The sequence below is a fragment of the Mytilus galloprovincialis genome, chromosome 12, assembly GCF_965363235.1.
Source record: "Mytilus galloprovincialis chromosome 12, xbMytGall1.hap1.1, whole genome shotgun sequence".
In the NCBI taxonomy this organism is placed as follows: Eukaryota; Metazoa; Mollusca; class Bivalvia; order Mytilida; family Mytilidae; genus Mytilus; species Mytilus galloprovincialis.
The window spans coordinates 30,181,076-30,198,287 of NC_134849.1; the positions used below are offsets into that span (position 1 = coordinate 30,181,076).

General features: G+C 30.0%; 1 protein-coding gene across 6 annotated transcripts in view; it reads left to right on the plus strand.

Annotated features, from left to right (window-relative positions):
* LOC143055412 (uncharacterized) overlaps positions 1-17,071 on the plus strand; it is a 55,783-nt gene extending 38,712 nt beyond the window's left edge. For all 6 annotated transcript variants that reach the window (XM_076228544.1, XM_076228545.1, XM_076228547.1 and 3 more), the window contains 3 exons: positions 3,326-3,600; positions 11,199-11,413; positions 11,932-17,071. In XM_076228544.1, the coding sequence (XP_076084659.1) occupies positions 3,326-3,600; positions 11,199-11,413; positions 11,932-14,022 (2,581 nt within the window). In that variant the 3' untranslated portion in view covers positions 14,023-17,071. The remainder of the gene's footprint in view (positions 1-3,325; positions 3,601-11,198; positions 11,414-11,931) is intronic.
* Positions 17,072-17,212: the final 141 nt, after the last annotated feature.

The following is a 17,212-nucleotide window of genomic DNA, read 5'->3' on the forward strand; positions in this document are numbered from 1 at the left end:
TTTCATGACAAAAAGTATGTTTTGATCTGGCTGTCTGTCTGCCTGTTACACATGTTTATTTTTTTTATCAACATTTTGATTAGGCTCTTAGAGATTTCTAAAAACATGTACTAATTCTATTTCTGAAATGTACTTTTACCCCCTTGACCCCAGTGTCATAATTAAGACTAATGCAGGTACCAGTGGCAATAAACAATGCTGACGGTTTACCATTGGATACAAGATTGATTGGTAAAAAGATGATTTGCAGAGTTATCATTTCTTTAAAGAAGATCTTGATCAATGTATTTAAATATATAGTAGTACATTATACTTTCTTTAATCTAGTTAATACCCCTGTATTTTACTGGCTTAAAAAGATGACAAACTCAAAGCCAGTTTTCTTTGGTAAATATTTTCTCACGATTTAAAAAATTTCCTTTCAGAATTAAAATTATTCTCTGGAAAAATTCATTATATTTCGCCTACTTTTATATTACTTAGAACGAGAATTAATTTCCTTTTCTATTATATTAAAAGACATGTTATTCATTTTACTTTTTATTAAATACAAATATTTTCTTTTTAATCTCGCTCTTTTGAAAGAATTCACTTTGCGTTTTATTTTTCGATATTTTTTGTTAACAGTACAACAATAAATGTAACAAAACCAGGTGTTAGTATGTAAAATATATTTTCATTTCTTTTTTCTCGCCATTTCTCATTCTCGAACAATTACGATTGTATGCTGGTGTGACCAACCATAGGGAGTGTCAAAAAAGTATTAAAAACATCTTTAATTTAGTTGAAATGAAAATTATTGTATTCCTTATTGGTATCGTCAATAACAATCTAGGCAGGAAAGTTTTTTATGGGGGATTTTTTTTTCATCTTATTATTTCAATTGTATGACCCATCGACAAAGGTAATAAATAAACAGTTATCGGAGTATTTATATTAAATCCCGTACAATAATATTTTTTACTTTGAATATATAGGAAAACAGACATTAGATTTTCATCGAAGCAATATGTTGTTTTTCTTTTTTCCGAGGTCTTTTGAGTGTAAGATTAAATGAGCATTAGCTATTGGTTTTTTATAATACAATTGCGGAGGATAAAAGGCTTGATTTTTATATCTTTACCAATAAGAACGTAAAAAGGCTGATATAAAATTGAATTCACGTCGGAGCCTGTTTAATGTTGGTCATCTCACAAGTTTTGTGGCCAAGTCACAAAAACGTTTACTGATAACGATGTTAGAACACAGAAAAAGAAACAAATTTGTCAAGGATAGGCCTAGTTTAAATGTCGAAAAAACTAGATAACGATAAAAACTTGTTACCTTTGTTTAATACATTTAGTAGTTTGTACGTAGGTCAAAGTTTGGATTTTATTTATCAGGTAAGACTACAGATCAATCAATTTGATCCTTTATTCATATTTTTTAATTTGAGGTATGTTTTTTAATTAAATATTTAATTGTATGTTCTAATGTTTTTAAATCGTATTTTTCATTTAGTAATAGAATTATATTGACATCAAAGTTGATCACATGAATTTAAAAAATCAAATATTTTATGATTCATTAATGTTGATGTTAACTGACTAAATGACTGATTCTGTATTTATACGTAATTCCACATTCTGTAAGAATATCAAATTAATTTTGAAATAGAGTTATGTCCCTGTAATGGTAATATATAAGTACATGTAATGAATAATTACGTACATGTTTGTAAATTAAAAAAATATACTTCCCATCAAAAGTTAAAGTTGTATATTAGATGATTATTTTGAAGGTGTTTTTTTATTTTTTTTGTAATGATATTTTTAAATGAGGATTTATTTTTAGTTTTGTATAAAATCGTCTGATTTCAATGAGTGTTTTTAATTATCTCCTTTGACATGGTTATTAAGACTTTAATTTAAATATACCTGGTCCATTTAGTTGTACCCTCATTCTTGCATAAGGGATCTAGTGTTGGTGCTTTTAAATAGGAAACAATGACTTGGAAAAATTTAAAGAAAACTAAGGAATAGAGTGCGTTGGCAATTCCCTTACTGAGAATGTTACTTATTTGTTGCAAAGTGTACATATATATACATTATTCTATATATAGACATTTTTTTTTAAAGGGAGTGACATTTTGTTTTATATATAGCACTGTTTTTTCGTTTTCTTTTTAATAAGTTTGGACGTCTACTGCTGTTTATATTTACACCTTTTGACAAATTAAACTTTCGCAGCCCGAGTTTCTCGCCAACGCAATAAATGCCAATGTATCGGTATATATATAAAAACTTGTTTTATAAGGATACAGAAGAAAACAGCGATAACTTGTTGACAGAAAGTTTATTTCCGAAACTGACTTTATCTTCAGTGTGGATTTAAGTACTTGAAGAGCAATTGTTTCTTTTTAAGTGTTTAGATCTTAAATTTTTTGTGGGTTAAAACTCAAGTACGTTGGATGACAAAAAAGGTTGTTTAATCTTAGCCGCTCTGTGTTTTATAAGCTTTGTGATCACTTGTAATAAAATTTGAACCAGTGAAGTCTTGGAACACTAAATAGCCTAAACTTGAAATGGCGGGTATGTAAAAGAATATTTTCAAACACTTTTTTTTAACGTTTTTTTTTCTTATAATCATTTATTGCATTCTCATGTATTTTACACCTGTTAGAATATAGTAAATTTCTCACAGTAAATTTGTACCACAATTATTTTTTGACGAATAAGATGTGCTTTAATTGTTTGGATACCAGTTTTTTTCAAAACTGAAGGTTCATCTGAACACCTGTTTTATACTTCTACGTCAAAGTCAACAACCACTTACCTAAAAGAACTTAAAACAGGATATGTCATGGTATAATCAGGACCTGAAATATTTTTGATAATTTTTCGTTTGTACCTCTTCTCCACGAGGCCAACTGTTATTGTTTCGTACCTTATTGAGTTAAGGCTGAATTTAAGTCCCCTCTGACATTGTAATACCATGATAGTTTTAAGAAGGTAGAGAAAATAATGTTAAGATTTGTTCTATTTATATTCTTATTAGAGCAAAATTTAGTTCATATGTGTGTTGCACTTGCATGGATTGTTTCCCTTGTTTGAAATTGTTAAATGATGCTTTGGTTTGTTCCAATTATCTTTTAATTGGAACAAAACTTAGTTCAAATGTGAGCAGAACTTGCAAGGGTTATTTCCCTTTCTTAAATTTAGTTATGAATATTCTGCTTTTAGATTGTAGAGGACCAAAAGGATGGTGAGTTTTTCTTTGAATTAAATTAAATTTAATTTTGTTATAGAAAGTTATTAACTTTTTGGTAATATTTTTTTATTTCCAGGGCCGACACAGTGTCACCTCAAGTTGCAGATGTTGTTGAGAAGGTAATGTCTGAAGAGAACTCGCTGATAGAAAATCACGAAGGTTATAATCTCTCCAACGCCAGCTTCCAGGATACCAATTCTAACTCATCTGACGATCACTCTGAATACCTGACTAACAATGTTACATCAGACTCCACAGCTACGTACGTCAGAGATCCAAACACAGGTCACGTCACCACTATCAAGCCAGACAAAGAAGGACTTTATTTCTGCCACCTTTGCAGCTTTTCAGGTAAATTTTCATTACTCCTCTCTTTTTCCCCTACTATCAAATTTTTGTTGATTTTGGTGGTTAAAGTGAAGCTCAAACTTCAATGATCAGCAAAGTTCACATTTTCTATAAGCTGGTATGGAGATTGTTGCAAAAGCATGGAATCAAATTTCCTCAATTCAACAAAATTTGTACCCACAAAAAAGTCGAATAAAAACAAAAGCATCATGTACCTTACACTCATAGGTTTGGGAAAAGTCTTTTGTATTGAAAAGGTTTTTAGTTGACCACATTACTTACTAAATTAAGATCTATGGAAACATTTAGTTACTGTGCAGAACCAAAGAAATCTGTGTAGAAAACAGAAACAAAAATAAGTTACATGTTTTCAAGCATCTTTATTCTGGTGAATATTTTCTCTTTTTCCATAATTTCCGAACTCATTTTCGTCTTATGAAACACATGTGGTTGCATAATACAACAAACCCGGTTTAATTTCAGCATAAAACAGAGCATGTTTGTTCATTTTCCTAATCCCAGCGGTGGACTTATATTCCAAAATCATGTTAATTTTTCTTCAAATAAATGACAGTATTTTACCAAAGGGAAAAATATATAGCAGATAAAATGTTGATTTTATCCATTTAATTCACTAACAAGAGTTCTAATGGTTCAGAAATTATCCATAAAAACATCAGGATGGCCATGTGGAGAGGTTAAAAATTAGGTCATAAATAGATATTGTTGTATAATGTTTGCTTGATAAAACCTTGTGAATAAACCATATGTTGAAAAACACGATATAAATTTGTAGATCACGGAAAGTACAAAAGTCACTTGGATAGAAAATTGTTGATCTTGTGATTGAGGGAAAGAAGGGAAAACAAATGAAGAAGAAAAGAAATGGGGGAAGAGATAGAGTTTTAGGTTCCCATTTTTCCTTGGTTTTAATCAACAGTAAAGGAATGGGGCAGAGGCAGGGTTTTAGGTGGCCCATTTTCTTAGTTTTCATCAACAGAAAAAATTAGAATAAAGGAATCAGGGCAGAGGCAGGGTTTTAGGTGGCCCATTTTCTTAGTTGTTTTTGATATAAACAATGAAATATAGAAATATTTTGGTTACAAAATAATACAAATATCACTTTATAAAAAACTTAAACAACTGAAAGAAAGGTCAGCTTCAAGTCTAACAAATTTTTCGATGGGTAAATTTCAAATGTTTAAAAGATATTTCGGTTGGTTTCAAGTTGAAATTTATTTTCAGCATCATATATTATGACTTTATTTTTCTAAGGACAGTTTAACCAATAATTCATTAGAAAGTAACCATTCATAAATCATTAACTACACATTAAAAATGTCCTCTCTCAGGACCAGTATCATTATGCCGTCATATTGACTAATATGGGTAGAAATTAATTCAAAAACAGAAATATGCGTATAAATGTTTTTGACATCTCGATGAACTCTTGATAGAGTCTAGCCCACGTACAATTTTGTAAAATTATACCACTTTGGGACCTCACTGATAACTTGAAACAAAAAGTCAATAAAAACACCTCTGACAAGGACGGGTCAATTTCGTATTTATTAATTTATACAACATTTTTCAAGGTAGATTTGGTTTTTATAGCATAAAGCTTACTGCATGCATGTCCAAACTTAATTAAAAAAGAGCAGACCTTTTACGAGATCGGACATTTAAACGTGATATGTATAATATAAACGTACATGACCTTAATTGAAAAAGTTTGGATTTAATCATCGGAAATTCAATAGAATAAATATTTTGATCATTTTTTGAATGGTTCAGTACCGTTTAATAAAAACATTTTTTTATACCTTATTGCATTTTTGAATAGAGATGCACACAAATAACTTAAAGAATTGTATTAAAAAAAAAGAGATAAAAAAGAACAAGTCGTATGTAAACATGTTGTTGATCCAAGTCTTAAACTGGGATGATAAAAAAACTATAAGGTAATTTATTAAGATACTTTTAAATTATAACTTTTCCTTGTAAACAGATAAATTAAAACGAAAAAGCAAAGTAGATAAGAGGTCTTTTATGTATATTGTTTTATACCAAAGGTCAAGTATGTGTATTTCGTTTGGTTTTTAAACTCAAGTAAAGTATGTGTAAGAATTAGACAATTTCTTTATGATCAAAGTTCATAGCTTTTTAGCCTATTTCACGATTATTTCTTTATGATGAAAGTTCATAGCTTTTTAGCCTCTTTCACACAATCGTGAAATTATTAATAAGTTTATTCTTGTATCTCAATTGTATATTTCTACTTGTTTAGATAAGTGCAGTTGAACTGATATTATGACAAGGTCAAACGATAGATCAGCATGTGATTTTTTACGGTCATATTCTTTTTTGTTTTTCTGCTATCATCTTAATATTATTTAGATTAATAAGCAGCATACTTTTCCTTTCGCAAATCATCTTATGAGAAAAAAAACTTGTGAGTTGTAGTCTCTAAATATTGGTTTTTGTCTAGATTATAGCTATATGGGTCTGGCAGCAATTTGAGGCCTGTTTTAGACAATTTGCAATTTAATAATTGGGTTTCTTTTCAAGGAAAAGTGATCAATTCTAAGATCTTAGGCTTTTTTCATAAAAAATAATTACAACAGAATTATAACTGAAAGGTTCATCATCAAAACAAAGATTTTTTTGTGAGAAAAGTTGCTAGGTTCTTATAAACTTTGGCTTTCTGATTCAACACAAGCCCATCACTGACCAAAGATGTGTCCATCCTTCAAAAGTACACTATAATTGTTTACATGTGAATAGCCTTTCAAATCAATGCATATATCTATAACAATCATGCCCACTTAATCAGTATTTATTCCAGTTGTAAAGAAACAAAAACAAGGAAAAAATATGTTTACTTTTTATTTTAAGTTTTCAAATGATTAGTCACTTAATTTGAATAAGCACTCCTTCCAAATGTTGATATTTTTTTTTATTAAACAAGTACTTGATGATTTTGTCCTTGGGAATTCCAAACAGCTTTAATAATCAGATAGATAATTATTTCATATTGACCGTTGATATATATGTTTCCAAATGGCATATTTAGCTGCAGGAATATTCAAATTATTCATTTCACATTCTGACCGAGGTCAAGCTAACCACTGGTCATTTATCATGCCGTAACAATATATTAAAAATATACCATGGCTTTTTAGTGAAAGCAAAATTAATGATAACAATCTTCCCTCTACAACAATTTTGAGTAGTATTTTTTCTACATGGTTGATTTTTCTCCCCTGGGAGCATATTTGGTCAGTGATTGTCCATTTTGTTTCTTTTTTACCTGTTAAACTAACAGCCCGTTGGAAAAATTGTGTTATTAAAAAATAAGAAGTACCAAAGGGTCAAGTCGTTGATGTAACATTTTGTTACCGATATATTTAAACGTGGGGACCTGTGTCACGCTCACAGCGGTACAAGTATATTTTAAGTATTTAAATAATGTTTTTAAGCAATTTAGCACATGGATGCTAGCATTATACAAAAAATGGTTTTAAATCAATAAAAAATAAATTTCATATAAAACTTGTTTTTGGCCATGGGTCATCTAAGTGTCAAGGGTGGATTTCTAGATGTCACAGTTGTGTTGGTTTTTTACGATATTTTTTTATATCGTAAGCTAGATACATTAAATAGTTTTTGGAATGTAAATATACGTTAAGCTCTATGAACGTTTGGTAAGTGGAATGTACACTTTAAAAGATATAGATATTCTAAAATTAAAAACAAAAAAGGTAAAAGTTCAATTGTGGGGGAATAAATAGTTCTTTAATGTGTAAGATTTTTTGCAGATCTCATTTTTTTGCTTGACTCTTTTTTTTCGACAGACTTGATATTTTTGCTTTATCATTTTCATAAGCTCATTCTGGACTTTTGATTTTACATATTTTTACATCCATAAATTTTAACCAGTTTTCCCCCTCAAATTAATTTGAAAAATAGTTATTTAAAAACTTCAATATATAGAAATAGAAATAAGACATTATTTACTATCTAAAATAAAATGTCAGATCTTAAAATTAGTGTTAATGAACAGCCAGCCAAAATAATGTTTTTTTAACATTAAAAATCTAATTTTGAAACACATCTTGCCAAAATATTGTTAGTCAATACTAAAAAAAATATCTTAAATTAAAATAGTGTTAATAAAACATGCTGTGTTATTTTGTAGTTTTTTTTCTATTCTATAAATAGACAAGAAAAAACGTGGACATTGATTTTTCTGTCCAATCATACAAAATATTACTTTTAGCTAGCCTTACACAATCATGTATTGATCCGTATTTATAACCAATAGACAATTTTCATTAAACAGCATTTTTACTCCAGGTCATATAGTTTTTCAACTGGTTACCTACTGGTTGCCTGTCGAGTAAGAGCAACTAAAATAAATAAAATCAAGCTTGCAATAGGTGCAATAAAAGCCAATTTGGGACAAAAGATTTAAAACTGTTTTCTGATGATTTTGTTGTGTAAAGAACAGTTAATTTTACCTAAAATTGTTCTGATTGTAAGCTTTATTTTACTTCTATTAGTTGCTCTTATTTGACTGGGTAGCAGAATGTCCGACCACAGTGTTGGTAACCAGTACAATAATTAAAATCTCTGGAGCGTTTCAGCTTTCGTTTACCAGCTGATTCAGTAGTTGATCACTTTCACTATCAAAAAATCAAAACCAAAACTAGATGGCTGTGACCTTATTATTCTGGTTCAGTAATTTTGTATATGAATGTACTTATGCATGGGTATTAGCAAAATTGAACAGTGTCCAACTAAAAAATTCTATCTCATCTCATATCTTTTAAAATGTTTTATAAGTTAATTTAGTATATTTATTTTTTCTTTCAAAATAAGCATTTTACGTCTTTTTAAAAATATCAGCTGTCTCTTTGAAGAAAAAGGTCATCCTTAATATTGCTTTTTATGAATGAAAGAAAGTGTAAACTGTCTTGTTTGCTAACACTTATACTTGTATGTTTTTAACTGTTTTGATTCTCATTCAAAACTTATTGAATTGAAAACTTTATTTAAATTTAGATTCTAAATTGATTTAAAAGTCCACTCAAAAAAAAATTACATAAGAAAAAACTTAAATACACGTTTTTTCTCAAGGTTGACCAAGAAAATTGTGGGATCAATTGTACTTTAAAGTCTGAATGCGTAACTACTTTTTGGTTCGTTTGTCCATCGTAATTGGTTGGTCAAGGGACCAAAAAATGTGTCTAAATATTAGTTTTGTAAAATAAATAAAATTTCAATTCATTCTCAGTGAAGGTTTTTAATTGTTTGTTTAAGTCTTTTTTTCTTTATCATTTAATCTATCGGGAGTGACCATTCTGTTTTTTAACATGGGAAAAACACATCTTATAAACTGAAGGTAAATTTTGTTCTTTTTTTTTACATTATTTGTATGATATATAATAATTATGTGTTTTATGAACTTTTTTTTTATTTTTCAGTAATCTATTTATAATTTCTGTTTAATGTGAAGTTATTTAAAACTACTTGTCCGGAAATTTTTCAAGTACCCACCTAAAATTCCTAAACCTTGACCAGTATAGTGTTTTATTAGATACATTCTTATGTTGTTTAGTATAAAATCCATTAAAAACATCATCGGAAAACCTTTTTATTCAATAATCCAAAATATTTTTACGATAAATTTTCTTTGATTTCTGTCACAGAAGGCTTAAGGAATAAGAAAACACCTAAGCAATGTATATGAAATCAACAAAAAAGTTTTTCATCAACAAAAGTATAATTTAAAAGCTGATAAGAATTTTGGTCATGGTTACTTTTGACACAAACACTTCAATAAAATTTACTATAATAGACCTGAGATTTTCAAGTTATTATAAACTTGTATAACTTTCTGTCCATTCGCATGAAAAATAAATTAACCAGTTATAAATTACAATAATTTATAGATGGGAAACTTTATTTGTATTTGCCCGTAAAAACTTTTAAGTATAAAACTTTACCTATGTTGACTCTAGATAACACTTATCATTGAATTTTTGATCGCTGTGGAAAGGTGCGACTCGCTGGCTATCTGTTTAAATGACCGATTTACTACAAATACCTAGTGATTAGTAAAATACTATATATATAATACCCACAAAAAAATGGCTAAGGCATGTGATCTCAATTTTTTTCCGCTTTTCCCTTCAATATTGGCAAAAAGAAAAAAAGGTTGATAGGCTGATTGACCAGTTTCCACTACTAAAACTTGATTTTGTTTTTAATTACACCTCTTTGTTGAAAGTAATAATATAAAATCCAAACAAACAACATTTCTTATTTTACTATAAGTTCAGTTTAGTTAAGGGGAGACTACCCATATGAGTTTTTACACTAGATTAAACTTAGCCTCTGATTCCCACAAGTTTTTAAACAAGATATTCTTGACTATCTTCTTGCTGTTCTATGAGTTCTTCAGAATATAAAATAAGGTTTTAGATGTGATTAACTTTTTATTAAAAAACGAAATTCTGGTAAAATGATAAAACAAAAACTTAATTCTCATGTAAATATAAATATTTCTTATATCAATTATTATCTAATTTTATGTGTAAAAAAGACTTTCTATAAAAATATGTTGAAAGAATTAATACTGTTTGTTTTTGTATTTTTCAATAATGGTCATTTGGATATAACGTAAGATAAAAAGGTAAACCGCTTTGTTTTGATTATGTACATACTAAAAGCATGCCGTAATTGGTTTTACAAATGTAAATATTTTGTTGCCTGAATTGATTTTTTCATAGTACAGCTGAACTTTAGTCTTTTAGCTCTGACGTACTTAAAACACCTTATTTGTACTTATTTCGTCACAGATACAGTTCTATATTGAATCACAGGGGGTATAATATGGGGTTAAAGTTTGTTGGAAACTTTTTTATAAAAGAATTTGATCGATCCAAATAAAGAAAAGATAATATACTCGTTATGATGTCATGTGATAGCATGGAAATAAAAAATTGACATCTAAGTTTATTACGTATTCAATATATCACCACAATGGTGGAATCTTTAGTGTCACCTCCAATTATGTGCAAAAAGTGCACTGACTTAAAAATATAGATACAATTAAAATTTGTAAGTTCCACAACATCAGAAGGGAGAAAATCCTTGAAATTAAACCACCAGTATATTGAATGATTAAAATAAAAATCAAATCAAATCATATTCGTATGCAGGTTTTTGTTGAAATCATGTTTAATTATTTTATTAAGGTGGTACCTAACACTACAGGGAGATAACTCTTTAAAATCAGCCAAACGTTTTAATAACATTGTGTTGTAAAGGGAATATTAAGCTTTTCAGTGATCAAAATTGGTGTTTGTCAATCTGTTATATAACCAGTGTAATTTTTCTGATAAAATGTTTGGTTCAAAATTTTTGAAATTTATTTATTTTGGTTAAAGGGTCAAAGTAAATACTTTGTCAAAATTTTATGAAAATTAAACGAGCCAAATTAATTTTAGTGAAAGTGTTGGGTACCACCTTAAATATTCATATTGTACATATTCTTTCTTACCTATTTTAATGGTTGACATTTTAATTTTTTATAGGAAGAACCCAAGCTGATTTCGAGAATCATATGACTTGCCATTTTGAACATATTTGTCCGCACTGTGATTATAAGTCTAGAACAGAAGGCCGACTAAAGAGACATATTAAAGATTTTCACACAGACGACCCACCAGACGGATTTGGTTCCAAAAGGAACATGGGCAGACCTAAAGTCTTCAGATGTAAACAATGTGAATTTGTTGCCACTGAAAAAGTAAGCATGGAAAAAAAATAAGTCACATGACTTGATTGAGTAAGAAATTAATTTGTAATTCACTTGAATGTATGTAGCAAAAGTACTATTTGCATGAAAAACAATATTATGATTTGAATAACAAACCTTCTATACCTAAACCTGATATAAAAGCAATTATAGATGATGTTGTAAGAGTAAGATGTTGTTATAGTGAGGAATTTCTCTGGGAGGAAAATAGTTTTTTACCATATAAAAATAAGGAGATGTGGTATGATAGCCAATGAGACATTAACTCTCCGCCAAATTCCAAATAAAGTGGATGTAAGCAATTATATGCAACTGCCTTCAAGAATGAGAAAAAAACAACACTGCATTGGCAACTTATTTATACTTTTTATGTAAATCTAAGACACAATATTCTATATAATAAATAAAGATAGACACAATGGAAAGACATATCAGTAACTTAATGTAACACTTCTCATTATCAAATTATTCAAAATGATTTATATTTATGTATTTATTTTCTTTTTCAGACTGAATTCTGGGCACATGCTAGAGCTCATATTAAAGATGACAAAGTTTTACAATGTCCAAGATGCCCGTTTGTTACTGAGTATAAACATCATTTGGAGTATCATCTTCGCAACCATTTTGGCTCAAAGCCATTCAAGTGTAACAAATGTAACTACTCATGCGTAAACAAGTCAATGCTCAACAGCCACATGAAGTCACATACCAATGTGTATCAGTACCGTTGTGCCGATTGTACGTATGCCACAAAATACTGCCACAGCCTCAAACTTCATCTCCGTAAATATCAGCATAAACCTGCCACTGTTTTGAACTCCGATGGAAGTCTACCTCAAGGAATTGATGCTGATGCATCCGGTTTGTCATTACTTCAAAAGAGAGGTCCACCAAGGGGACCAAGAGGTCCTAGAAAGGATAAATTTGATCCATACATGAACAGCATGTTTAATCTACCTCAGTCACCCATTCATGGGATGCCACCTGGAATGGGTGGAGCTATGATGTCGCCATATTGGCCATTACTCAGTCAGCTTCCAAACGGATTCCACCGCCCACCACCTCTAATTCCAACCTCGTCCCCAATGTCAATGAATCCATCAATCCATTCCCCTCAGCTACCTCAACATTTATCCTCCAAGATGGGAGCACCAAAAACTCCTGATGGAGACAATTCAAGCAATTATCCATTCAAGTGCAATTTCTGTTGCTATGGAACCGGCAGTAAACAGGAACTGTATAAACATTTAATGAAAGTTCACGCAACTGAAAACCAGGATTTATTTTCCATGTTTGGCTTGTCCTCTGAAGCTTTACTAGAGGAACAGAACCGTAGACTCAGCATGATGAAGCACAAAATGGAGGAGAGAAACTTAGATGATAGCTTGAACGATGAGCTTCATATACACACAGATGGTGAAGACGAGGACCAGAAATATAGTCCACATTCCTGGTCACATCCATCACCTGTTGAACCAGCCAAGATAAATCGGAATAATGGCCGATACAGTATGCCAGAGTTGCCTGTTAATTACTACAGAAATGGAAATGCTAGTCCCAAAGATATCGGTCGGGCCGAAGGAGAAGATATCATTAAACAAATGATGAATAAATTTGGAGCTGGTTCACCAATGAATGCTCCTAGATCTAAGATGCCTCATCAACGTGAAAGCCCTCTTGACCTTACAAAGCGTAAATATCCATTTTCATCTAGTCCGTTATCTCAGGAAGAAATGTACAACAGAGAAATGAATCCAGATGGTGACGCTCATTCAAGCGGAGAGAGCACGACTGCTAATGATAACAATGGTCAAAGCCCAAGAAAGAGGTCCAGAAAGGGAAAAGCTTTCAAGTTAGATAGACTTTGTCTTAAATTGCATGATAAACATGATGATGCTGAAAACGGAAGTGAAAATGAAGAGTCTGAGTTTTTAGAGAATGAGTCTGCAGGAGACCTTCAGATTGATGAATCCAGCAACATGGATGGAGAGATGAGAAATGTAGATGAAAGAAATGAAGACGATGAAAATGGCAAGAAAGATGATGATATTGAGGAAATTAAAAATAGCCTTCAGTACCTTAATGAAGGAATGGTTAAGTCCCAAGTAGAAAAGGCACCAGAGAGAAAGTCACCTGATTCTACCAGAAATCAAAGTAGCGATGAGGTTGCCTCAAGTCAGGCTATAACTAGTAGCCAAGATGTTATTTCATCTGCAAATAGGGAGCAGGCAGAGCTATCAATGCAGACTTCACAAGCATTGAGACATCAAACTGAACTTGCCTGGAAGATGTTACAAAATGGTGGCAGTAGTGGCCATTTTCCTTATATGTCACTGGAGCAGAATGGCCACCATCAGGATTTGGCCAAGTTAACCACTGCAGCACAACAGATGATAGCAATGAACAATCGTAAGAGTGGACCAAATGGGAAGTATGAATGTGCCTATTGTGAAATCGCATTTAAAGACTGTGTCATGTACACAATGCACATGGGTTATCATGGTTACAAAGATCCATTTAAGTGTAATATGTGTGGACATTGCAGCAAGGACAAAGTTGAATTCTTCCTTCATATTGCTCGTGCTGCTCACAATTAAAAACAAAATGGCTGTTTGTGAAAAACATTTTTTGCATGATGACATTTTTGGAACATTTTTGCAGACTTCATAAATATTAGTGATATATAGACAAAAAATGGATATTTAAATGTTGTCCAAGGTCAAATCTTTGACCTTTTTATTGACATTTGCATTCCCAGATATTGTTTTGGCAGCATTACATCCAAGTTGTTAATACTAGTCATATAGATCGTAGAACTGTGTAAGGGAGATAATTTGTATTGTATTTATACTCCTTTTATATGTATGTTTGTGTTTTGGGTGGGTGGGCTTCTGTAAAAGTATATAATGGCATAGATGATGTCCTGTGCAAGGTTGATATTTCTTTTGGCTTTATTTTTTTATGAAAAAGACAAATACATGCATTTGAAATTTGATTTGTGAAACTATCAAATCTTTCAAAATCTACAAAAAGACTGTTAAAGAATATTATTTTGGGTAAACTAATACAAATATTTTGTTGGGTTTTTTGTTTGAAAAATTTTTATGATAAGATATATTTTTTTTCATTTTTCCATTCTGAAAAGAAGTGCTCCTTTGAAGGAGGGAATTCTTTACAGATGCGGATATAGAAACTTTGTAAATAGTACACAACTAGTGCTCTCCAAGCAGACATTGTTAGTGTTTTATATTTTGTTGTTGTATACAATGTGTCTACATCTTCAAATAATTATGAGATATTATATTATATGTTGATTTAATGAATTTTAAGTTTTTTTCAAATGATATTTATTGAAATCCAAATGTCTACAAAAAATATCAAAAGAATACTTTTGAGATAAATATAACATAGCATTTGGTTTTGATTATTTTAAACTTTAGAGAAGAAAGGATATTAACCTTCAATGTTTTTTCTGACAAAGTGCCCTTAAGTTTAATTTTGACTTTAAGGCACTATTAAAAAAGAAAAATGGAAAGGGGAGGTAAATATATGTTAGATTATTCAGGGGTGGATAACTCTTGATAATTTCAAGATTATTTTTGTAAAATATGCCAGAAAATATATAATTTGTTGTGTTGTATGCATGTTGTAAGTAATATTATTTTTTAAAATCTCAGGGAACATTATTGTAAAAGAATTTTAATGCCATTATTTGCCAGAATTTGAGGTGCTTTTGGGAAAGCTGTAATAAATTTCTGGTACACTCAATGTGCAAAGAAATTCCATCATTAAAATTAATTTTCCCTTAGTAACCTCAGATGAAATTTCATGTTCAGTGTGTTATTTGCATAAATAAAATGTAAATATGACAGATATTTTACGGGGAAAACTTTTTTTTCTTTTTTTCTTTTTTTATTTCACCACAGCTGGTTGAGCACTTTTTATAACAATTTTCACTTTTTGCATTTTTAACAGTCGGGTGCTTTGCATTTGTAGTGCTATACGTTTTTCATATTTAGAGCAACTTTCACTTAGAACACTTTCCAAATCTGATTATTACCATTGTTTTCTGTATAAAAATGGATAATTGGGAAGTGAAGAAGGCATTTTTGTTAAAAAGGGGGATTAATTTTACAAAAGACCCTTCTAACGTAAGAAAAACAAATCATACTGAAATTTATAACTACACAGATTAAGACACAAATTTTAAATATGCATTTTGAACTGTTCATTTCTACATAACTTTTTATTGCAACCTATGTTTTCAACCAGAAAGAATCATTTTAATATAAAGATTGAAATAGCTATATGATAAATGATTTGATTTGGGCAAAGAATTCAAATGATGAATACCAAAGTTTAAAAATAGATCTCAGGTTACTTGTATATGTTCATTCCCACACTGAGCTCTATGTGAAAAATATTCCAAGTTACTTTTGAAAAAATGAAATCCTTAATAGAATGATGCTCAATGATTACTACATGTTTTTTAATGTGCAATTAATTAGATTAGTATAATATATTTAGTGAAAATAGATAAGATATTTAATTGGGCAATTTAATTGGGTCATCTCAAAGCTACTGTAGCTGCCGGCAGACAGGTAGTTTATTTTATTCCTGCAAACCACAGGAGCATTTTCGTAAAAAATAAAATAATTTTGAAACGGAAATTTTAATCAGATAGTATCCATGCAGCGCAATTTAAGATCTTTCAGATGACCCTCTGATGAATTAGATATATACACATTATAATGACAAATTCCAGTGAGGAAAAACCTAAAAAAAATGTTGCCCTCGTTGATTTGATTTAGATATATATTAGAGGACAGTACATTATATAATACCTCAATCAGACTACCTCAGATTTGTACAATAAAACAGCATCTTACAGGAAAGATTCTGGATACATGTTATACATGTATATAATCCATTTTCATAGTAGTATTTGTAACATTGGAGAATTACGACCATCATTTATATGCACTGAAGAAATTCTACTCGGATTTCAATTTTCTTGCAGACCTTCTAAATGGGCATTATTGTTTATTTTCTGATCAATATAACATCATCCTCCATTTGAATGTAGTTTTTTAACATAAGATTATGAAATGAGATTTTAATAATGATTTAAATTTCTTTTGTTGTACAATGAAGTATATTTGTAATTTCAACATAGAAAGAAATAAGGAAAGTTCAAATAATAGAAATTAATGGTCTTAGATTATGCCAATTTGGTTTAAGAATTATTTTGTTGTAATCAGATCTACAAATAATTTAAGAGAAAACATTTATAACCAAAATGTTAATCAGTCATCTTCATTCTTCCTTTTATTCATGTTAAACTAAAATCTTGAACTTATTCATTTTCCATTTTTGTTGAATTCAAGAAATCACATTACATTGTCTTGTTTATTTTTATATATATTTGCCATATTTTATTTACAATTTCATTAATCAAGCTTTGTCATTATAGATTAGTATTACACATTTTAATTAGTTTTAATCATTAATCAGTTTAGTTAATCATGATTACTGTGTTTAAGCAATGATTCCATTGTTAATTGTTTTGTGTTGATTATTGTTAGTCTAATTGCTGACTTGATGTTTAAGTTACATCCTATAAAAATAAAATTGTCAATCAACTGATATCTTCTTTTATTATGTTTTCTGGTCTGTGCGTCCATCCGTCTGTCTGTCCCTCTTCAGATTAAAGTTTTTGGTTGAGGTAGTTTTTGATGAAGTTGAAGTCCAATCTACTTGAAACTTAGTACACATGTTCCCTATGAT